The sequence below is a fragment of the Phyllostomus hastatus genome, unplaced genomic scaffold (assembly GCF_019186645.2).
Source record: "Phyllostomus hastatus isolate PE091 unplaced genomic scaffold, TTU_PhHast_1.1 phas_scaffold_60, whole genome shotgun sequence".
Taxonomy (NCBI): domain Eukaryota; kingdom Metazoa; phylum Chordata; class Mammalia; order Chiroptera; family Phyllostomidae; genus Phyllostomus; species Phyllostomus hastatus.
This window is the reverse complement of record NW_025334038.1, coordinates 15,252,837-15,278,488: the sequence shown is the minus strand read 5'-3', so window position 1 is coordinate 15,278,488 and position 25,652 is coordinate 15,252,837. Positions and strand designations below refer to the sequence as shown.

Here is a 25,652-nt window from a genome sequence, read left to right as displayed (position 1 = left end):
ATGCAATTAAAAAATGGGCAAAGGACCTGAACAGATACTTCTCCAAAGAGGACAAATGGCCAAAAAACATATGAAAAGATGCTCAATATCATTAATCATCAGATAAATGCATATTAAAGCCACAAGGCAATATCACCTTACACCTGTCACAATGGCTATCATCAATAAATCAACAAACAAATGTTGCTGAGAATGTGGATAAAAGGGAACCTTCGTGCACTGTTGGTGGGAATGAAGACTGGTGTAGCCATTGTGGAAAACATGGAAGTTCCTCAAGAAACTGAAAATAGAACTGTCTCATGACCCACCAATTCCACTTCTGGGAATATATCCTAAGAATCCTGAAACCCAACTCAAAACAATATGTGCACCTCTATGTCCATAGCAGCATTATTTACAATAGTCAAGCTATGAAAGCAATGCAAGTACCCATCAATAAACGAGTGGATAAAAAAGCTGTGGTACCTATATACAATGGAATATCACTTAGCCATTAAAAAGAACAGTATCTTACCATTTGCAATAGCATGGATGGACCCACAGGGTATTAGGCTAAGTGAAATAGAGTCAGTCAGAGAAAGCAAATATTACATGATTTTACTTATATGTGTAGTCTAGAGAACAATATTAACAAATAAACAAAAGCAGAGATACAGAGAAGAGACTGATGGCTGCCTGAGGGGAAGGCTATTCAAAGGACTGGGTAAAAAAGGTGAAGGAATTAAGAAGCACAAATTGGTAGTTACAAAATAGTCATGGGGATGTAAAGTACAGTATAGGAAACATAGCCAATAATATTGTCATAACTATGTATGGTATCAGGTGGGTACTGGAAACATAATGGGGAACACTTCGTAAAGTACGTAATTGGCTAATCACTATGCTATACACCTGAAATTAATACCAAATAATATTAAATGTAAACTATAATTTAAAAATTTTTAATAAAAAATTAAAAATTCAAAATAAAATACATGTTATATTGATCAAAGTCACCCAAACTTAATTTTTTTTAAAAAATATGTTCTTCCAAGAATAACAAAAAGGATGCTAGTGAATCAAACTTGTTTAGAAACCTGGGAAATAAAAGTAAAGAATCAAACATATATTCTGCCTGCTCTACATGAACAGCACCACAACATCATACTAGATAAGAAGGGTATGAGCTTTTTTACATACATTTTCCAAGAACAAATGAAAAAGAGACAACATAATCAGAGATTCCCTACTTTATAATCCTCAAGAATTCATGGATTAAGCGTAGAGCAACAATGGTTGCTAAATTAAAGCAAAGAAACCAGATATTCGGTGCCTCCTCAAAAAATAACAGAATACTACCTACAGACTTGCCAAACAAATGAAACATAGTTCCGATCAAGCCTCTGGATCCAGCTACCAATTTTCAGGGAACAGAGGAATAAACTGAACCACATCATGAATATGTGATCAACAAAATGTAGATTATGAAAAAATTTATAGGGCAAACAGTCCAAGTTACTCAACAAAAAAGAAAGGGAATGAGAAAGAAACTATAAATTATCAAAACATTTTTAAATGGGCAAGACTAAACTCTATTTTGTGGAGATGTACTCTTGGGCAATAAAATGATAAACACAGCAAGAGATACGAACCAAAATCAAGAAAGTGGTTCCTTTGGGAGGGCTAATGTCACCTATGATGAGGACAGAGCACATGAAGGCCTTGCAGGGTATCTAAGTTCTAGATCTTTAACTGGGTAAAAATTACAAGAGGAATTTTGTAACTTTGTCATAATTCATTATTATAGTTCTTGTCAGGGATTTTCTATACTTGTATTACTTTATAATAAAAAATGGTTTTAAAATTAGCATTTCTTTTATATAAAATATACAATTGGTGTACACACCTTTGATTCTCTTGCTCTTTTTTACAATAGAAGTTTGTTTAACTCAAAATCCAACAAGATCCAAAATTGCATTAAGCTGGCAAAATTTTAAAGTCTCTCTTGAAGTTCCTCCTTCCCTCTTTCATTTTCCTTTTAACTTATTTGTTGAAGAGATAAAATCATTTTACTACAAAATCCCTTCCGTGCTGGATTTTCCTGACTGTACCCCTGCGATACTGCCCCATCTCCTATTTCCTGTGAACTGCTCTGAGATCTACAGGCTACAATCAGAGTCAGGGTCAATTGGTTTAGCAAGACTGTACCTCCTAGGCTGTGTTGTATATGAAGTCTGGTAGTCTCTTTTTTGTATGCATATTATTTTTTATTTCTTAAATGAAAATAAGTACAAATTATATTTTTATAATCTATGGTTTGAAGACTGAACAACTTAGCTTGTTCTTTATAAATGAATCATAAATCCTAGAAAATTTCATGCAGAAAAGTAACATGCAGTTATGTAATACAATGCCAGGAAAACTGCAATATATCCATTATCATGTTATACAGCCCTTAAAAAATATTGTTATGTGTAAGCACTGAACTCACCTGCTGGAAGGCTTGAATTGTAGCAGAGTAGGAACGGAGAGACAGACTAAATTTCAACAAATTCTGCTGTAGAGGTGACAGAAACTGAAATGCAGCTTCCAATATTGCATAATAATAGGAATAATCAGTATCTATCAAGGAAGAACATTAACCAAAATAATCATTTATGGCAAGAGATATCCAAATAAGATAGTTTACAAAGTATAAAGCTATTGGTTACAATGGCATATGAGAACAAAATTTTACCACCATACTATCTTGAACTATTGTCAAATGTTTAGAATTCCCTAGAGTGTACAAGTCAACTGGACTCTTCCTCCCTTCTTTCCTCTGTCCACTCTTCCCTCCCCATAGACTGGTAGTCACCTACTCCAGGAAGGCACCCCCAAGCCCCACCCCATGCCTCAATGGATCGTGTACATCTCTTCTTTCCTCTTCATAATACTTCTTGCTTACTCCTTTCACTCATCACATCACTTACTAAATCATTTCTTCACCATCTACTCCTCCCCAAATAGACTTTGAGCCTCCACAGGCAGAAACTATGCCTTATTTCTCTTAGTATCACCAGCACCTGGCACGTTATCTACTCAAATAACCCAACGCAACTGAGTAATGTGACAAGGAAGTGCCCAGTATTAAAGGATAATGATGCAATTGTACTTTGAGGCAAAGCATTTAAACAAACAATTGGAACAAATTCTCTAAGGGGAAAAAACACATGTACCAGTATGAAAAAATTCCAAGGATATTGTTAAATGAAAAGAACGAAGTACAAAACAATGTATATACTAAACTATCCTTTTTTACTATAAGAAAGAGAAATAAGAATACATATGTATCTGTTGTAAAAAAATACACTGAAGGCTAAATAAATTAAATGCTTATAAAAAAACAAAAACAAACAGAAGAAACAAAGAAGGGAGGCAACAAAATTTTTCTCTGTAAGTACAGACTTGTATATAACTTTCTAAAAGAAACCAACATTTTAAAAAGCAAAACATAAAAGGTTCTATACTACACTATCATCTTCTAAGTGAAAAAAAAAAAGATCAGAAGTATAAACTGCAAAGTTTTGCCAGAATATTAATGGTAAATATCTTTGGGTAGTGGGGCTACAGATTATATTCTAGTTCAAATAAAATGGCTCACATACTTTTATGATCACTTCCAAGAATTCATACTCATGCATATTATCATTTATATTGAAGATATCTCATTTATATGTCAGAGTTCAAATTCATTAAAACTCACTTTAATAAATTTGTTTCAGGAAATCATAAACTAAAAGGATTTTTTTTTGGATAACCCAAGCAATTCTAGTTGATTCTACATAACTAAAACTTGCAGATATTTGTTCAAAACCTTTACGTACTCATATCACAAAAAATTCAGACATAACTTTTTTAAAAAATAGTATTAAAATCAAAGTTAAAAATCAATTCAGTTCAATATTAACATCAGTCACAAAATTTTCACAAATTCTCTCTTCAATAAGGACTTATGCCTGTATATCAAGGTTTTAGCTGTACATGTATCATCAACTTTGACTATTAATACTTATACTTGATATAGCTTACATTGAATTAGAAATGTTTATGAAAACACATCATAATCTATAAACAAATAAGAGACTACACCATAATTAATTTCATACTTTCACACTCAAGTTGTGGGTGCCTGGCAGGCATAATAAAAAACACTCTGATGACACTAACTTAAAAATAAAAAATTAAACAGATAATATATCATTTAAGTAACTGATCCATAACAAAAAGAGTGAATCAAATCTGATGGTTATTACATTAATACTAAATGATTTTAAATGAATTTAACTTCCAGACAACATTCATACTTTTTATTTCTTTTTTTTTAAGATTTTATTTATCTGTATTTTTAGAAGAGGGGACGGGAGGGAGAAGAAGAGGGAGAAAAACACCGGTGTGAGAGAGAAACATCAACTGATTGCCTCTTTCTCGCCTTCAACCTCAGACCTGGCCCACAACGTAGGCACGTTCCCTGACTGGAATCAAACCAGCAGCCTTTCAGTTTGAGGGACAATGCCCAACCCACTAAGCCACACCAGTCAGGGGTATTTATACATAACTTAAAAAAAAATCAAAAATGCCCTGGCTGGAGTGACTCCATGGATTGAGCGCTGTCCTACGAACCAAAGGACTGCCGGTTCAATTCCCGCAATCAGGACACATGCCTGGGTTGCAGGCCAGGTCCCCAGTTGGGAGTGTGCAAGAAGCAACCACACATTGATGTTTCTCTCCCTCTCTTCCCCTCTCTCTAAAAATAAATAAATACAAAAAAAAACAAGGAGGTAAAAGTCAAGGATAGTGCTTATAGCCAAATTTATAAATTGCTTCAAAAATAATTATTAGTCGGTGTTGACTCTGCTGGCTGCCATCATAACTCTAGTCATTAAAAAAGTGTATCCCATTAACTGCCATGCCACAGATGCTCTGAAAGACATTTTTTCCCAGTATTTTCCCAGACAAAGAAGCACTAGCTTCAATTTACCATGCTGGTCTGATGATCCAATATTTTGACTGGCTTCTACAAAATTCCAAAACTTCTCTTGACTCTCTTCTGCTAAAAACTCACTGGGAGAAAAGGGAGAAATATCAGAAATAAAACAACTTAATAAAAATCTTCTAATGTAAGCTCTATTAGTAGGTTTTTAAGTTTCCAAATGTCCATAGTTTGACTTTCAATTTATAAAACCTATTATATAAGCATGCTTAATATATATACTTATATATATATTTTTAAATCCCCACCTAAGGACATGTTTATTGATTTTAAAGGGAAAAGAAGGGAAAGAGAGAGAAACATCAATGTGAGAGAGAAAAATCTATTTTTGTGTCCCATACACACTTTGATCAGGGATCAAACCAGCAACCTTTTGTTGTACAGGATGATGCTCCAACCAACTGAGCCAAGCAAGTCTTACTAGTGAATTAGCTATTAATAACTTAATAGTTTAATGGACATTCCTTTAAAAACACTACAATAATAAAAATGTTGTAACAACAGAGAAGTCTCGATATAAAAAAGGCTAATGAAATTCCATTCATAAAATACTATCAGTAGCAGAAACAGAATTTTAGAAATTGGATCCCTGGCTGGCGTGGCTCAGTGGATTGAGCGCGGGCTGCCAACCAGGCATTGCAGGTTCGATTCCCAGACAGGGCACATGCCTGGGTTGCAGGCCATGACCCCCAGCAACCGCACATTGATGTTTCTCTCTCTCTCTCTCTCTCTCTCTCTCTCTCTCTCTCTCTCTCCCTCTCTCTCTCTCTCTTTCTCTCTCTCTCCCCCTCTCTCCCTCTCTCTCCCTCTCTCTCTCTCTCCCCCTTCCCTCCCTTCCCTCTCAAAAAATAAATAAAATCTTAAAAAAAAATTACCATTAAAAAAAAAGAAATTGAAAATTCTAGCACTAGTTCTGCTCACTTCTTTTCTCAAAGACCTTAAAAAGAACAAAAAATATGTTTTATGTAATGGTTTCCCAAGGAAAGCATAAATCCTAGAAACATTTCTAGGAGACTAAAGGCAACATGGTATAATCTTTCAATATCTATTAATCAAAACTTTCAAGATCACCAAATTTTTGTTTAAAGTTAATAATGACCTAATAAAATCAGGTCTTAACTTTAATGCCATTTTTATTTTCTTTTTTTTTAACTTAACACTACTGACCTAAAATAATGACTATGTTAAATCTCCCTTCATTCGAGAGTCATTTATCCCTAAAACAAAATGCATGTACTAATTGAATGATTCACATAAATTGGTTCTCTTCTCCTCAGCTTACCTAGCTAAAGGAAGACTTGCCCCTTATTTGTTAACACTAAGGTGTACAAGTGTCATTCTACTTCCCAGGTAGATAGGGAAATATGGAAGGAATAAGGAACATTTCCTAGTAATGCACAGCTTCTCTAAAATTAGGTTTCTGAAAATACCCATTATCATAATGTATTAAATTGTCTGGAGCTTCCTTGTATGTGGCATTTTTCTAGGCTTTCTAGTTACTTCATATCAACCTTACAATAGTTTATATGTCTAAGAAAGCAAGTACACTAAGACAGATACTAAAATATTTAGATTATGATATGCAAATAAACATTAATTTCTAAATTAACACTTCACAAACAAGATAAGCTAGCAGAGGGGGAAAGAAATACACTGATCAACTGTATGATGAGAACAAGGATTCAGTGAGGCTAAGACCATCCTATAAAGGCCAAACACAAATAAATATATACTTATCAGATAGATACTAAAAAACTTCTTGAACCATATTTTTTCATTCCATGGCAAAAGTAAGTCTTACAACATCTGAATTTAAAAATATCTTTAAGAAATTAATTATTAGACCTGCTGAACTAACTCAGGGAAGAACAATGCAAGATATCAAAGGAATGCTGCCACTTATTTACAGTATGCAAGTTTGTTGGATTTTTGTTTGAAATTGTTTTTTAGCTTCTAATACCTATTCCATTGAGTAAAGAAAAAATCTATAGTTTTGCCGATGAAATTATATGATATCTGGGATCTGCTTTAAAATATTGCAGCAGGCCTGGTTGGCGTAGCTCAGTGGATTGAGCGTGGGCTGCAAACCAAAGTGTCGTAGGTTCAATTCCCAGTCAGGGTACATGCCTTGGCCATGTACCCCCAGCAGCCGCACATTGATGTTTCTCTCTCTCTCTCTCTTTCTCCCTCCCTTCCCTCTCTAAAAATAAATAAGTAAAATCTTTAAAAAAAAATATTGCAGCAGGGAGAGAGAGGATAGTAGTGGTGGTGGTAATGGTTATTGAACTTGATAATTGTAAAGACTGGGAGACAGGTAGAAGGAGAGTGATTATACCATGTATTCCACTTATAAACATTCTGAAAATATTGTTAATAAATAGATCTTAATCTCTGGCAAAGTAGAAAAAAGCTAGAAACAACCCAAATATCTACCAGACAGCATAAGTCTGCTAGTACACTTGTTTTCTTTGATTTCCAAAGTTATTGTGAGAGATCAGAGTTGGTCTCTCTTCTATACAGAACTAGAAAGAAAAGGGAAATGAGTATTTAAGGTGGGTCTACTATGTAACAGACACTATACTTAGCATATTCACCCATGTCTCAAATCCTCACAGCAACCCTGCAATTCGGAAGAGTTACTAACTTGCTTAAGGAACAGAAATAACAAGTAAAAAATCTAGAATGTAAGCACCTATCTCCTTGATTTATTTATACCTCTATCATACTGTATTCTTGAGCCATTATATTATCTAGCACTGAATAAATAATTGTAAGTTTTCATTTTTACTGGTACTTTATTTACATAACATTGTTAGTAACTATAGCTATTCAAACATATCTGGAGATTTACTTCACTTAAATATATATCACTTCATGGATACCTACAAAGCATCATTGGTATCAAGCCTGCTCTTACAATATACATGAAAATAGTGTTAGTCTCTAAGGGCTGGATGCAAGGAAGGTAAAAGGTCTATTGTGGCTGCATATATCAATATGTGGAGAAAGAATCTGTCCCTTCACCCTCAGCCACATGGACAGTGTTGCAACCCAGCACCAGTGCTTGCCATGGACCTAGGAGGGAAGAACCTGGTGTCAGCTAGTTCTGGAGGTGAGTATGGAGTGGTTTCAAATAAGCACAGCTCATTTTTGAGTTGCCTACATGTCCCAGTATTTCTGCAAACTGTCTGCAAACAGCTGAAGAAGAGGACTAAAAACAGTGAACCAAAATGGCAAATGGCCAGGATACCATGAAAAGATGAGATGTTTGTGGATAAGCTGATGAAGTATCTAATACTCACTTCAGACATAAAAAAAAACTGAAAAAAATTGATCAATTAAGGCTGACAATTTTAGCATACTTCCTCTAAGGTCCACAGCTATATACCATAAGAATCTTCAAAGACAATGCACAAAAACCAAGGAATTAGTGTGAGAGTAATGGGATATAATTCAGTTAAGAATATTAAGCAGAATATCATAAAACATCTGTTAGAATTAAATGTACAAAAGTACTTAGAAAGTGTTAGTAAATCTCAATAACCTATATTTACTTCAGATGAATCATCAAAAATAATTAGCAAAAAGAGGGTGGGGGAAAAGGTTAGTTACTAGAGTCCTGGCTCTGACAGTCTAGAATCTCAAAATACCTTTAGTCACTTCAGTTTAACAACTACCCTACATCTAATAACATTCTTATATCTGAGGGATTAACCCCACTTATCAAGTTAGTTATTATAACATTACTATGAAATATGAGCAGCATTTTATTGATGAGAAAAGGGAGGCACAGAGAAATGACAGAAGAAAGTCTGCTAGCAGAAAGTCTCTGAGGCTCCCCAGCAAGTTGAGATCACTTTCTCTCTAATCATTGCCAAATGAGACTTCTTTGTCAGGAGATGCAATTATTCATATGTACAATGAACATAAAACTTTCCATTCACACTGTTTTAGGGCTGAAGGGGAAAATGAAAGATGAAATTCTAAGTTGAAGATCACAAAGGTAGACCACAGAGTTAACTAAAGTAATGCAACAGTTCAAATTTTTAGCACTAACAGATTCAGAGACTCACCAAGCACCTGCAATTCAACCTACCTAATTTATGCTTTACAAAGACTCTGTTGCAAGTCCTAGGAATATGCCACCTGAGATACAATAAGTTTCCACCAATAAACATTTAAAAACTGACAAAAAGAGAGGTATTTGGTTATATTTATAATAAACATACTTGGAATACAAAATTTCCAAAAAAATCATTGACCGTATCTTATTTTGTTGATTTTTAGACATTATCCAAGACGCAAGATGGTGAGCGAGTGAATGGAAGTTGCACTAACCTTCTCCCAGAACCAATCTGGAATCACAACTAAATTGTGGAGATATTACCCAGAACAAACAACTGAACAATACTAAGAGAGAAGCCTTATAACCTCCGACAATCAGAAGAATCAGCATCAGCTCAACCTGACTTGTAAGGACTGCGATGGAGACTGAGGAAGGCTGGCTGGGTGCCCACAGGCAACAGGGTCAGCGGGACACTTAAACGGCTGGCTGGATCTACCTGAGAAGAGTGGGGTCTAAACCCTAAGCTGGGATCCCCAGCCTGGAGCACCAGAGCCCAAAAAGTATATAGATAACAACCATCATCGAAAAGAGGCATGGTTGTTCTCTGCCAGAGACAGATGCACACAGTCATTAAAAGTGTCAACACACAAATTTTCATTTCCAACCACTTACACTGGGGCAGGGTGGGACAGAGACCCCTGAGGAGACACTGGGGACATAAGCTTTGGGGACAGAACTGAAAGAGTAGACCCCGGAATCCCAGTAATGAGTCATCACACATACAGCAGCAGCCATCCTGCTCAGGCACAACACTCCCCTCCAAGCAGCAGCAGCCTGAGGGGAAACAATAGCCCCGACCCCAGGAGGGATTCTGCCCTGCCCTATGGTGCTTAAACCTGACTGCTGAGTGCAGAGTGATTGGGTTAACAATGGAAGGAGACAGCCACAGATAGTAGATCCCCTCGAAGTCTCCAACAAGCTGCCTAAGGTCAAACAGGGTCAACATCTAACATCACCAGAGGAGATCCAGAAAGAAAAAACAGCAGTAAATACTAGAGGCTCCCAAGATGAAATCCACCGTGGTCTTCCAGGATTTGTGATATTTTCTCTCCTGCAGAGCTTTTAACATTCATTTCTGGTCCATCAAGTTCGTGCAAAATTAAGTCACTATGTTTTATACTACAGTTTATTTCAATTTACATATCTCCCCCTCCCTTCTCTTACCCCATTTTACCATCTTCTTTCTTCTCATTATTTTCATTTTAAATTTTGTCTTCTCTCTTGCTACGACTTGTTTCCACTCCACTCTCTTATTATTTCTCCCCCGTCCAACCTCACAAAACCAATTTTCTTGTCAATGGTCACCTCACATCCTTTTCCCCCTGCTCTTAAAATACCTGCGTTCTCTTTCCAACAATAGAAATCTTTGCTATTTGGTTGGGGATAGGGTCATTTTTACTGCCTTTTTTCAATTTTATCTCAAGATCTTCACTAATTTTGTATTTCAAATCTCAAATTTTACCACTACCCTCTTCTACTCTTTTTGCATCTAAAATTTTTAATTTTGCTCTATCTTAGCCTCTTTGGTTTCCTTTCTTCTTTTTCTCTTTCAACTTGCCCTTTTATGTTTTTTGTTATTTCATTTTAAATTATATTTTATTAATTCTGCTATTACATTTTTTCCCAATTTTCCCCCTTTATTGCCCCTCCACCCTGTACCCCCCAACCCTCCAGCATCTCCACCTTTGTTCATGTCCATTGGTGGTACATATCAGTTCTGTGAGTTCTGTTTCCTATACCACTTTTGACCTCTTCCTGCCTATTTTATGCCTACCAATTATGCTTCTTCTTCCCTGTATCTTATCCCACCTATTCCTTCCCTCCAGCTCCCCACTGAAAATTCTCCATGTGATGTCCATTTCTCTGATTCTGTTCCTGTTCTACTTGTTTGCTCAGTTTTTGTTTTCCTTGTTTTTCTTCATTTTTTCAGGTTCATTTCTTGATAGTTATGAGTTTGTTGTCATTTTATTATTCATATTTTTGATCTTCCTTTTCTTAGATAACCCCCTCTAACATTTAATATAATAAGGGCTTGGTGATGATGAACTCCTTTAACTTGACCTTATCTGGGAAGCACTTTATCTGCCCTCCCATTCTAAATGATAGCTTTGCTGGATAGAGGAATCTTGGATGTAGGTCCTTCCCTTCATGACTTCAAACACTTCTTTACTGCCCTTCTTGCCTCCAAGCTTTCTTTTGAGAAATCAGATGATAGCCTTATGGGCATTCCTTTGTGGGTAACTCTTCCCTTCCCTCTTGCTGCTTTTAAGGTTGTCTGTCTGTCTTTAATCTTGGGTAACTTAATGATGATGTGCCTTAGTGTGTTCCTCTTTAGGTCCAACTTCTTTGTGACTCTCTGGGCTTCCTGGACTACCTCAACTCCCTGGAAGTTTATTTCCTTCACCAGATGGGGAAGTTTTCCTTCATTATTTATTCAAATAAGTTTCAATTTCTGCTGTTTTGTTCTTCTGTCACCCCTATAATCCGGATATTGGAAGATTTCAGGTTGTCCCAGAGATTCCTCAGCCTCTCTTCATTTTTCTGGATTCTTGTTTCTTCATTCTGTTCCAGTTGGATGTGTATTTCTTCCTTTTGTTCCAAGTTATTGATTTGAGTCATAGCTTTATTCCTGTCACTGTTGGTTCCCTGAATATTTTGTTTTATTTCATTCTGGATATCCTTCATTTGTTCTTTCATTTTTTGACCAAGCTCAATCAGTTCTGTGAGCATTTTGATTACCAAGGTTTTAAATTCTCCATCATACAGGTTGGCTATATCCTCCTCACTTAGCTCCCTTTCTAAGGTTTTGCTGTTATTTCATTTTGGACCTATTTCTTTGCTCAGGAACCCTGATAAGTTGTAAGGGGTAAGGCGTTCAGTATTCACCTAGACAGGGCAAACCTCCTTGCTGAGCTGCTGTGCTACCTGTGGGGGAGTGGCCAGAGAGGGAACAATGCAGCTCCCTGCTGTCTCTAGTGCACTTTTCAACTAATTCTCATGTAAAAATGGGAGTTTATCCCATCTCAGCAACCACCGTAGTCCACAGCTACCTCTGAATCTTACTTTCAGTCAGTTCCTCCCTACCTTGCAGCCTGCTGCCTGGCCTCAGCCAGCCCTGCCCACCGGGTCCACCACCTCACTGCAGCTTTTCTGAGTCAACCCATGCTGCTTTACCAGTCTTATTGTTCTGTATGACTGTTTCTTTAATTCCATGATTGTCAGAGTTCCGTGCAGTTTAATTTTCTGGCACTTGTGGTTGTTTAATGATTTTAGATTGGTTGTTTTTCTCCTTTTGGTTGTTCAAGGAAGCAAAGAGTTTCTACCTATACCTCCATCTTGGTCGGAATCCCCTTATTTTTCTTTATCCTTTTTTCCTTTTTTTCTTTTCATCTCATATTATAACTTTTCTCTGTCTTAGCCTGCTTTTCATTCCTCACTCTTAGTATTCCCTCACACTATATCATTTCAAATTCAGTTCCCAATCCTCTAGACATCTCTTAACTTTTACCTTCTTTCTTTCTTCCCTCTTATTCCCATCCCACCTACATAAATTTTAGCTCATTTGTTGTTGATAGTGCTGTAGTGGAACTTTCTCTCCAATTCGGCCCCTATACTTTTATTATCTATTTACTTTATTTCCTTTATTTTTTTCACCCCCTCACTTTATTTTATTTTATTTTAATTTCTTTTTAAACCTAATATGACTAGGAGCCAAATTCTCAACTATACCCTTCCCTTCTCATACTCCATTCCACCTTTTTCATTCCCTTTTTCATTCATGATGTAAATTTTACTTTCTTACTTCGAATTCCTCCAATTCCCAATTGGAGGAATTCCCAATTACTTTCTTCTTAGTGCTCCTCCATCTACCCTCTCAAAATCATTTTTCTTTCAGTAGGTCATCACATATTCACTCTCCTTTCTTGTACTTGTCTTAATCTCTTTACAGCCTTATTAATACTGGTTCATTTGCTGTTGATAGTGGAATTGCAGGGGGAAGTTATTTTTGTGGGTGTGGATTTGTTTCCCAGGCTTTATGGGATTTCTTCTTGCAGCACCTGCACAACAGCATAAAAAACATGAAGGGCAGAGGGATACTCAATCAACCAGCCAGAAGGAAGAACCCACCAAAGAACGACCCAACAACAACAAAAACCCAACTGCATCCAGAGAGACAACATAAATGGCATAAAGGGCATTCCAAGAGCATCAAGTTCAAGAGTTCAAGGAGACTGCACCACTGAATCTCACAGGTCTCCTACCATAGAAGTTCACACCACAAAGTCAGGGAGTCCAAACAGATCCATTTAAGAAGCAGAAGCAAACAAGTAGAGTCTGACAAAGAATGGGAAGACAAAGAAACAATCCTCAATTGAAAGGAAAGGAGGAATCCTCAGAAAGAGTGCAAAATAAAATAGAGGCAAGTCAACTATCAGATACTGAGTTCAAAACAATGCTTGTAAGGAAGATCAATGAGCTCAGTGTCAATTACCAAAAACTACAGGGGAACTATGAGGAAAATATGCAAACTATATGAGCATAAAAAAGGACATAGAAACAATCAACAAGAGCCAAGAGGAAATGAAGAATACATTTTCAGAATTGAAGAACACTGAAGAAATAATCAAAAGCCCACTAGGTTAAGTACATGATAGAATCGGGGAGCTGAAGGACAAGGTAGCAAACAACTCCTAGAAAGAGAAAGAAAAGAAAAAAAGACTCAAGAAGAACAAAGATGGGTTAGGGGAACTGCAGGACAACATGAAATGTAATAATATCTGTATAATAGGAATACCAGGAGGAGGAGAAGAACAGCAAGAAACAGAAAATCTGCTTCAAAAAGAAATGAAGCAAAACTTCCCTAATTTAATTAGAGAAAAAGTCAAACAAATCCAGGAAGCACAGATGGTCCCAATAAAGAGGACCTAAAGAGGCCACTCCAAGATACATCATAAATAAAATGGGAAAATTCAAAGATAAAGTGAGAATCTTTAAGGCAGCAAGGGAGAAACAGGAAGTAATAAACAAGGAAGTCCTGATACAGCTAGTAGCTCACTTCTTCACAGAAACAACAAGCTAGAAGGGAATGGCAAAAAACATTCCAAGGAATGAAAAGCAGAGGCCTACAACCAAGACTACTCTACTAAACAAGGATCTCAATTAAAATGGAAGGCAAAATAAGGAGTTTTGCAGACAAAATAAGTCTAAAAGAATTCAGGTCCACCAAACCAGCATTGCAAGATATGCTTAAGGGACTGCTGTAAGAAGATAAAGAAAAGAATGAGAGAAAGGAACACAGGTACAAAAGGGAAAAATGGCAATGAATGAGTACCTATCAATACTAACCTTAAACATAAATGGATTAAATGCTCCAATCAAAAGACATAGAATAGCTGAATGGATAAGAAAACATGCCCTGCACATATGCTGCCTAAAACAGACCCACCTCCAATAAAAGATCTACACAGACTGAGACTGAAGGATTGGGAAAAAATATTCCAAGCAACGGGACACGATAAAAAAGCAGTGTAGCAATACTTACATCAGACAAAACAGACTTCAAAACAAAGGCTATAAAAAGAGACACAGAAAGACACTTCATAATACTCAAAGGAAGAATCCATCAAGAAGACATAAACATTATAAACATATATGCACCCTAACTGGAGCATATATGAAAAATCTTGGAGGACTTCAAGAAAGACATAAACAGCAACATATTTTTATACTAAGGGATTTTAACACCTAACTTTCAAAAATGGATACCTCTTCCAAACAAAACATCAAAAAGGATATTGTGACACCGAATAATGCCTTAGATCAAATGGACTTAACAGATATACACAGAACATTTCATCCCCCCGCAAAAAAAATATACATTCTTTTCAAATGAACATGGAACATTTTCAAAGATAGACCACATGATAAGACACACAACAAGCCTCAACAAATTCATGAAAACTGAAATCATAACAAGCATTTTCTCTGACCACAAGTAACTGAAACTAGAAACCAACCTCAAGGAAAAAAATTCAAAAACAGTCAAAATCATGGAGATTGAATAGCATGCTATTAAACAATGAATGGGTCAAGAAGGAGAACAAGGAAGAAATCAAAAAGTTCCTGGAAACAAATGAAAATGAACTCACAACAACCCAAAACCTATGGGACACAGCAAAGGCATTCCAGAAAAGGAAGTTCATAGCAATACAGGCCTACCTAAAAAAGATGGAAACATTTCAAATAAACAACCTAACCCTATGCCTACAAGAACTTGAAGAACAACAACAAAGACAGCCCAGAGCGAGTAGAAGGAAGGAAATAACCAAGATCAGAGCAGAATTAAATGACATAGAGACTATGTCACAACTCGAAGAATCAATGAATGTAGTAGCTGGTTCTTTGAAAAGATAAACAAAATCAACAAGCCTTTATGTAGACTTGTCAAGAAAAAAAGAGAGGACCCAAATAAACACAATCAGAAATGAAAGAGGAGAGATTACAACTGATACCAGAGGAATACAAAGGATGGTGAAAGATTATTATGAACTATATGCTAAGAAATGTGAAAACCTGGGTGAAATGGACAAATTTCCAAAAAATATTATCTTCCAAACTGAATGAAATAGAAGCAGAAAGCCTGAACATACTGGTAACAGCTAATAAAACTGAAGCAGTAATCAAAAATACTCCCAGGACACAAAAGCCCTGACCAGAGAGTTTCACAGAATTTTATAAAACATTTAAAAAAGAGTTAACCCCGCCCTGACTGGTGTGGCTCAGTGGATTGAGCACCAGCCTGCGAACCAAAGGGTCAGTGGTTGGATTCCCAGTCAGGTCACATTCCTAGTTTGTGACTCAAGTTGTACCCCCAGTAGAAGGTGCATGAGAGGCAACCACACTGGTGTGTCTCTCCCTCTCTTTCTCTTTCCCTTCCCCCTCTCTAAAAATAAATAAATAAAATATTTTAAAATAAATCAATCAATAATTAAAGAGTTAACCCCATCCTTCTCAGACTATTACAGAAAATACAAGAGGAGGGAAGACTCCTAAACTGTTTTGATGAAGCCAGCATCATCCTGATCCCAAAACCAGATAAAGACACAACAAAGAAAGAAAATCACCAGGCCAATGGTCACCTGTATATTCATACAGGCCAATACCACTGATGAACACAGACGCTAAAATCCTCAACAAAATATTGGCAAACTGCATCCAGCAATACATTAAAAAGATCATACACCCTGGGAATTCATCCCAGGGATGCAAGGATGGTACAACATTCGCAAATCAATAAACATAATATATCACATAAACAAAAGGAAAGACAAAAATCACATGATCATAGCAATTGATGCAGAAAAAGTATCTGATAAGGTACAGGACCATTTGTGATAAAAAACACTTGGTAAAGTGGCAGAACAGGGAACATATCATAAAAGCCATAAAAGCCACATACAAGAAACCTACAACCAACATCATACTCAATGTACAAAAGCTAAAAACTTTCCCACTAAGATCAGGAACAAGACAAGGTTGTCCACTTTCACCACTTCTATTCAATATACTATTAGAAGTTCTACCACACCAATCAGAGGAGAAAGAGAAATAAAAGGCATCCACATTGGAAAGGAGGAAGTAAAACTGTCATTGTTTGCAGATGACATGAGAGTGTATATAGAAAATGCTCTAGACTCCACCAAAAACTACTAAACCTAATGAGTGAATTTTGCAAAGCAGTAGGATACAAACTCTATATTCAGAAATCAAACGCATTTTTGTACACCAAAATATCAGAAAAACAACAAAATATCAGAAAAAATATCCCATATCTTATAGCAACAAGAAAAATAAAGTATCTAGGAATAAACCTAACCAAGGACATAAAAGACCAATAATCAGAAAACTATACAACACTGAAGGAAGAAATTAAGGAAGACACAAACAAATGGAAGCACATACATTGTTTATGGATTGGAAGAATTAACATCATCAAAATGTCCATATTACCCAAAGCAATATACAATTCTATGCAATCCTTATTAAAATACCAATGAAATATTTCACAGATATAAAACCAACACTTCAAAAATTTATATGGGACTACAAAATGACCCCGAATAGCTGCAGCAATTTTGAGAAAAAAGAACAAGGTAGGAGAAATCACAGTACCAGATATCAAACTATATTATAAGGCCACTGTCGTCAAAACAGTCTGGTACTGGCAAAAGAACAGACATATAGATCAATAGAACAGAATAGAGAGCCCAGAAATAAGCCCATGTCTCTAGGGTCAATTCATATTCAACAAAGGGGGCAGAAAAATAAATGGAATAAAAATAACCTCTTCAACAAATGGTGTTGGGAGAACTGGACAGCTACATACAGCAAAATGAAATTCGGCCAACTTACACCATACACAAAAATAAACTCAAGGTGGATAAAAGACTTAAATAGAAGTGTGGCACCATAAATGTCCTAGAGGATAACATAGGCAGGAAAGTCTCAGATATTCCATACAGCAATATTTTCACTGATATGTCCACTAGAGCAAGGGACATAAAAGAAAGAATAAACAAATGGGAACTCATCAAAATAAAAAACTTCTGCAGAGCTAAAGAAAACAGCATTAAAATGAAAAGAGAACTTGCCCTGGCTGGCGTAGCTCAGTGGATTGAGTGCGGGCTGCGAACCAAAGTGTTGCAGGTTCGATTCCCAATCAGGGTACATGCCTGGGTTGCAGGCCATGACCCCCAGCAACCGCACATTGATGTCTCTCTCTCTCTCTCTCTCTCTCTCTCTCTCTCTCTCTCTCTCTCTCTCTCTCTTTCTCTCCCGTCTCTCTCTGAAAATAAATAAATAAAATTCTTTAAAAAAAAAAAGTGAAGAGAACCAACCGTGTGGGGAAACATATTTGTCAATGATTTCTCAGACAAGGGTTTGATCTCCAAAATATATAAAGAACTTACATGACTCCACTCTAGGAAGTCAAACAATCTAATTAAAAAATGGGCAAGGACCTGAACAGACACTTCTCCAAGGAAGACATACAGAGGGCCCAGAGACATATAAAAAGATCCTTAGCATCACTAGCCATCAGAGAGATGCAAATTAAACATACAATGAGATTCCACTTCACACTGGTCAAAATGGCCATCATAAACAAATCAACAAACAACAAATACTGGTGAGGGTGTGGAGAAAAGGGAATCCTAGTGCACTGTTGGTGGGAATGCAGACTGGTGCAGCCACTGGTGCAGCCACTGTGGGAAACAGTATAGAACTTCTTCAAAAACACTAAAAATGAAATTGCATTTTGACCTGGCAGTTCCATTGCTCAGATTATACCCTAAGGAAGCTGAAACACCAATTCAAAAGAACCTATGCACCCTAATCTTCATAGCAGCACAATTTACAATAGCCAAGTGCTAGAAGCAACCTAAGTGCCCATCAGTAAATGAGTGGATCAAAAAACTGTGGTACATTTACACAATGTAATACTATGCAGCAGACAGAAAGGAGCTCCTACCCTTCACAACAGCATGGATGGAACTGGAGAGCATTATGCTAAATGAAATATGCCAGGCAGTGAAAGACAAATACCATACGATCTCACATATAAGTGGAAACTAATCAACAAAACAAAGAAGCAAGCAAAATATAACTAGAGACACTGAAATAAGGAACAAAGTGACAGTGACCAGAGAGAAAGGAGAAGGGAGGTAATATGGGAAAGAAGGGTGAGGTTCTTCAAGGAACATATATAAAAGACCCATGGACAAAGCCAAAGGGGGGCTGGGATTGAAGGTAGGAGGTGGGGGGTGGGTGGGATAGGGAATAGTGGTGACAGGAAAATGGAGACAATTTAACTTGAACAACAATAAAAATAAATAAATACATTTTTAAAAGAAACTATCAATTTGGAGACATGTCATTGTTTTCTGAAATACTAAAAATGAAAAGATGCTACCAATTCTAATTGTAAGATAACATCTTGATTTAATTAGAATATAGCCTACTCTTCAGAAAATGTTCAAATATAGAACGAGTACATCTTAGAAGAGATAAACTCTGGCCATTTCCTCGGCTTCCCTTCTACACTCTCTCAGGTTCTTCTCCCAAGTTTTTAGAAGGAGCATGTGCTCTTTAATCACACCTTTCCAAGCTCTTTCTCTTCCTTTTAAATAAGTAAACAGAAAATTTGGTTTAAGTACAACTCTCTCTTCCCCTATTACCACATATACTTTTCCTGGAATATAACATAATAATTTAACGAATTCAATATATTTGTCTAAAGAAATCTTAAATATCACTATGAATCAATACAGTACAATCCTATGTTATTTAAGACAGAGTTTATGTTCTAAAAGCAGAGCACACACTGAAAGAGGCTCTAACTAAATGCATTTGATGATGATAATCTCACTTCATAAAAACCTCCTGAATATTCATTAGTAGAGTGTTCATTTTGCTCAAACATGTGAAAGAAAAAAATGTCTTCTTACCTGGCTTCTAACAACAATGGAGTGGAAAACCATTTCGTGGTAAGAGAGGTTGTAATAGCTTTTGAATCTGCCTTTACTGAGGTAAACAGCCACAATCCAGTGAATAAAATCAAAAGTCCCATTTTATAGCAAACCCCTGAAAAAGAAAAAAAAGTTTTGCTACAGGGAAATGTTTAAACCTGAATCTTAATACTTAGAAGTACAAAATAACATGACAGCACCTACTATGTAGATAATTCAACAGATATTTCCTGAGTGATGGACACATACTAAGGTTGTATAGATCATTGTATACCCTTTCTCTTACCGATCATTTCCTGAGGCATCTGTACTACACAGAGATATGAAAGTCAGTTGGTGACACAACAGGTGGCACACAACCATATTTTATGAAGCAAAAGAGTAAATAAAGCTGAGACAGATGAAAATGTAACTGATGGGTGTTACAGATTGACTTGTGTCCCGCCCCCTCCAAGAAAAGATATGTTGAAGTCCTAACCCCCTGTAGCTTAGAATGTGAACTTATTTGGAAATAGGGTCTTTACAGAGGTAATCAACTTAAAATGAGGTCATTAGGGTAGGCGCTAACCCAGTATGGCTGGTGTTATAAAACAGAGGATATTTGGGCACAGAGACAGACTATGTGAAGGCACAGGGAGAACACCAGGTAAAGACGGAGGCAGACATTGGAATTACATTGCAAGTCAAGAACACATGGGGCTACCGGAAGCTGGAAGAGGCAAAAAAAGATCATGCCTATAGCCTTCAGGGTGAACATGGTCCTGAGACACACTAATTATAATTTCTAGCCTGCAAAACTGTAAGACAATAAATTTTTGTTGTTCTAAGCCACCTGGTTTGTAGTACTTTGTAATGGGAGCCCTAGAAGCTAATATGATGGGTCTCAGTGTAAATTCAAAATAGGTTCTGAAAAAGGAAATATAAGATCTCACCTACAATATATAGAAGTTGAGGTCACTGGCAAATTGGCATGGCCAAAAAATGCAGACCTCCTAAACTCTCAGCAGTAGCAGCAGCCTCCCCAAACACTCTGAAATCCTCACAGTGTGCAGATCATTTCAGATAAACATCTCCAGCTGCAGACTTCTTTGATCTGATTTTCGATCCCAGAAGTCTGTCTAACAGAACCATAATCAGACTTCCCCTGGGCTATATGAAAGTCAACATCCAAGTTCCAGCTATTTTAATGAGAACTCAAGGTAGATGTGAATATGTAGGAAACACTAAACCAAACTTGTTCTGAACCTTAACATCTGGAAAGGCTCTCCCCAGTTCCTCAATACTAGCTATAAAATCTGTTATTGGGGTAAACAGTCCATACTGCAGGGAACCAGTCAGTATCTTCCTTTTAGAAAAAGCATTATCGTTTATGTTGGCATCCTGTTCATATAACACACTATCTCTAAAGAGCAATGGTAAAAAGCAAAATAAATTACACCAAATAGAAAAGTTACTTTTTTTTTAACCCTCATGTAAGGACATTTTTTTCATTGCTTTTAGAAAGAGAAGAAGGGAGAGAGAGAAACATTGATGTAACAGAGAACTGATTGGTTGCCTCCCCTACGTGCCCAGACCAGGGACCACACAAGTCCAACCGGGGACGGAAGCCCCAACTAAGGCATGTGCCCCAAATGAGAAATAAACCCTCAATCTTTCAGTTACAGGTAACAGTCCAACCAACTGAGCCACACTGGTCAGGGCTAGAGAAGTTGCTTTTATGTGAGTTTTAAGTTCAGATTCCATCAGCTTCTTTGGAAACAGAAAATTAATATGAATGTCCCATTTATAAATAAATACTTTTTAAAAAATCAACATTTGCAAAGACTAGGGCTAACCAAATTACACTTTTTGATAGTGAAATCTGCTAGTAGCAATGGGGACTGGGGGCGTGCAGAGTGTATGATGAAGGGCCCTTTATGAATCTAGCAGAAGTTACTAACATTTCCCGTAGAGGTGCAAGGAAGGGCCCAAACTTTTACATACCACCCAAGAACTCTCTTAGGACTATAAAAAGACACCCTCTCTGACAGGCCCATGGGCTGCAACCTCAGAAATCTGCCTGAATGCTAGAACAAACATGGTTATGGAAATGAGAAAACATTTTAGAGTCAGGAACCTGTGATAAATTCCTGAGTTTGCTACTTACTAGCAGTTTAACCATAAGCATGTCACCATAATAACTTCTCTGGCCCGTAGTCTCCCAGACACTAAACTAGGAGTAACAGTAACTGCTACACCTGGTCACTGTGAAAATGAAAAGGCAATATGAAAATCACTTCATAAACTGCCAAGTACTATACCAGAATTATTCTAATAAAATACATTGTAAGGGGAAAAAACTAAAAACTATCTTCTAAATTATTGAGTAATACATCACTGTTATCACGTGTCCTCAAATGTATGCCTTAGAAACCTAAAATCTGTGGCTAGAGAAAAAAAATTCGAATAAGAAAAAGAAATCCTCCCCAAAGTCAGTAAGTTTCTAAACCATCCAGAGTATATGAACTATACTGCTTTTCCTAAAGAGGCCTACATGGGTAATTCTGCCAAAGTAAATGATTCCAGATGAGAAATTGGATACCACTGCACAGTGGAGTTCCAGGGAACTGAGAGTGACAACAGGCCCCTGAGGAAACATTAGCATTTAATGAGCAATTACTCTGGGCAGAGCACTATGTCAGGTGCTTTGCATACATGTTACCTAGTTGTTCCACACAAGAAACTGCAGTTCCTTGAAAGTGGGTAGCAAGCATGTCTACTGTTTCCTTAGCAAAGAGCAGTGCCTGGAGAACAGTAGATACTCTATTAATATGCCATGTAATGGATCTACCACTATCATTCCTGCTTAAAAATAAGGAAATGGAAACTCAGAGAGGCTGAGTAACTCGTTCAACAAATCTACAGCAATGCTTTGAACCCACACCTGCCTGTTTTTACAAGTTCTATAACATCATGCTCTCTCCCCTAGTTCCCTGGCTTTACAATGAGTAAAAATTCAAACTGTGCAAAGTTACACTGCACAAAATGCTTTCTTGTGAGAACCAAGGCAAGTCCAAGGATTTTCTAGGGACAGAGTCCTTGGGTACACAGGAGGCTGAGAGAGGAACAGTTTCAACCTGAAACCAAGGGTGTGGATCTGAAGTTGAGACCAAAGAAACAATCCAACTAGCCTACCAGATCCATACTTACGCTGCCTTTGGAACATAGGAAACTCTCAAAATAAAATAAATAAATACAGGTTTCATTCATTAAGAGATACAAACAAAAGAAACTGGAAAGAAAGGAGTGTGGCACCAAAAGCAAAGACAAAAAATACAGCGAAAGAGAGACTTCCTGGGCAAGGTATACACCAATTAGAGAAGAGAAAGGGAGGAAAGCTATACATTAAAGAAGAGCTTGCTGCTCTGGCTGGTGTGGCTCATGGATTGAACATCAGCCTGAAAACCAAAGGGTCATGGGTAGGATTCCCAGTCAGGGCACATGCCTGGATTGCAGGCCAGGTCCCTAGCAGGAGACTTGCGAGTGGCAACCACACATTGATGTTTATCTCCCTCCCTTCCCCTCTGTCTAAATATAAATAACATCTTTTTAAAAAGGAGAAGAACTTTCCAACTTTCACCCCACTTCTTTGATTCCATAGGTAATACCAGAGGAAAAGGTTGTTCAGAGAGCCAAAGGTAAGAACCTCACAGACGGGGACTTTTGTTTGAGGATGCCTTCATTTTACCAGGTCCCTTATCACTCTGACACTACTGGTCTTTAAATGTTGCTTATAAAAATGAATAGCCTGAAAAATAATAGCTGTCAGAATCTGCAATGTGGCACTGAGTGACCATAGGCATAATGCTTGTGGCATGACGGAAAACAAAAAAAAAACAAAACACTATTTTAAAAGTTCTAGTCCCCAATGTATCATCAATAAAATCTAATCTGGGGCCCATTTTCTTCAGTTTAAAGACACTATCTCTAGCTCATTGATCTACAATAAGATATTAAAAATATTAAGAAATTATAACATGGAAAATGCTTTTCACTTTTTTGGAAAACAGAAAAGACATAAAATTCTAAGTTGCTGTCAACTTTTTCTTCTTCCATTTTTAAACTGAAGATACTAGCTAACAAACTCTTAAAAGACAATTCACACCCCGCCCTGTAAGTTTATAGCTGGCCTCTGGGCTTCAGTATATATGACAACAGTGAGGAAAAATATTAGGAAGTAGCCTTCTTTAGACATAAATTTAATTCTCAAATAATTAAACTTAATATACACACATACCTATCACAAAACCATTTGTTGCAAACCATATAAATCTAATTTCTTTTATATATACTTATTTATTTACTCTGAGGACATTTTCTCCATTGATTTGGGAGAGGGAGAGGGAGATGGAGATGGAGAGGGAGAGAGAGAAAGAGGGAGAGAGAGAAAGAGGGAGAGAGAGAAAGAGAGGGAGATACAGAAACATAGATTGGTTGCCTTCTGCACATACCTAAACGAGGGATGGAACTCACAACCTGGGTATGTGCTTGGACCGGAAATCAAACCTGTGACCTTTCCGTACATGGGACAACTCTCCAACTAACTGAGCCACATGGGCCAGGGCTAAATCTACTTTCTGATATAAGCAGTTTCTTTCTACTTATCAGATATGAAAATGATCATAGTAACTGCAGGAAAAAAATCTAATAGAATTTTCTCCACAGTTCAGTTTATTCCCAAGTTAATGTGTGTTGTAAAGGTGGCATGCTACTGTACAAAGCAATGTTCATTTCCTTTAATAAAAATGAGTTTTAGCTAAGTTTACCAAAAGCAAGCCAAATAGAAAGGCTAGAATCATAACGAATTTTGTGATGTTGTTAAATAGCTATTTAAAATGTTTTCAAACCCCACACTAAAATTTGCTGGCAAATGCATTAGAAATGCTTCCAAAATAGGGTAGCACAGTAACTCATAAGACCTTAGAACTTCAAATGCCAAAATATGCTATTTCTCAAATCTGGAAAGAAATGTAAAGCAATCTAGAGATTCTGGCCAATATCAAGAACAGTTCACATCCATAACTTGTAGGCCCTATCTACAGACCTTATTCTTCTGGCAGGTCACATACTGAAAGTGAAACTGGACCACCCAATTTTCAGCCAACAGATCCTCCTATAAATGAAAACGGCAACCAATATGCATCCCCCAAACTCATTTTAGGAAAAATAAAAATCTATTTTTATTGAAGTTGTTCTCCAATCGGAGTCCTGCAAACTGCTGTTTCTCAACCCACTTGAGGCCACCCTTGGTCTACATCCATATTAGTGCGCTTGGGCAAAAAAGTCTCAAAGCTCTTCACTGAAGGCTCAAAACGGCTAAGGAGATCCCATGGCCACGCTAGCAGAAACTATACTTTGTACAGAAGATCACTGAGGGACAGCTTCGGACTCTCGCAAAAAAGATGAACGCTGACTCAGGGGGAGGAGAAACTGAGTCAGGGAAGAAGCTCAGGTGACAGAGTCACAGGGTCGCCTCGTGCCCCATACCCTCTTCCCGTCCACGAGACCTCCCCACGCCACTCCAAGGGTACCTGTCACCTGCTGCGCAGCCGTCACACACGCACTGCTCCTGTCCGGTTCCTGCTCAAGCAGGGGAGGTGCTCAGTCCTAGACGGCGCTGGCGACAACGGGGCGGGGGTGGGGGGGAGGCGGTGGCGGGGACCGCGCCAGTGAGGAGCCGACACGCGCCTTTCCGCGGTTACGCTCATCAACTGGCCTTGCTGAGCAATAGCACAGCTGCCAACCGCCCTTCACTTCCGCTTCCCATTGGCAGACCGGAGGACTTCCTCCTACCGAGTCACTGGCTGGTGAAGCCCAGAGCGTCACGCAGCCACCATCTTATACCAGAGGAGGCTCCACCTCTCTTCCTGCTTCTGCCAGTAGAGCACGGTGATTGGGGGTGGGGGGCAGACCCTGAGACCCACAAGCTTTACCAGATGGTGAGGCCTAA

At 37.5% G+C, this 25,652-nt stretch overlaps 1 protein-coding gene across 4 annotated transcripts in view; it reads right to left on the bottom strand.

The window, feature by feature from the left end:
• Positions 1-25,330, bottom strand: part of UGGT1 (UDP-glucose glycoprotein glucosyltransferase 1) — a 184,647-nt gene extending 159,317 nt beyond the window's left edge. Inside the window, exons 1-5 of one of the 4 annotated variants that reach the window (XM_045825845.1) lie at positions 25,234-25,301; positions 24,747-24,815; positions 19,643-19,778; positions 5,000-5,082; positions 2,471-2,601 (exon numbers count right to left, since the gene is read on the bottom strand). In XM_045825845.1, the coding sequence (XP_045681801.1) occupies positions 2,471-2,601; positions 5,000-5,082; positions 19,643-19,764 (336 nt within the window). In that variant the 5' untranslated portion in view covers positions 19,765-19,778; positions 24,747-24,815; positions 25,234-25,301. Of the gene's footprint in view, positions 1-2,470; positions 2,602-4,999; positions 5,083-19,642; positions 19,779-24,746; positions 24,816-25,233 lie in introns of all 4 variants that reach the window. The other 3 variants (XM_045825842.1, XM_045825843.1, XM_045825844.1) reach the window with 3 other exon arrangements.
• Between the last annotated feature and the right edge of the window lie 322 nt (positions 25,331-25,652).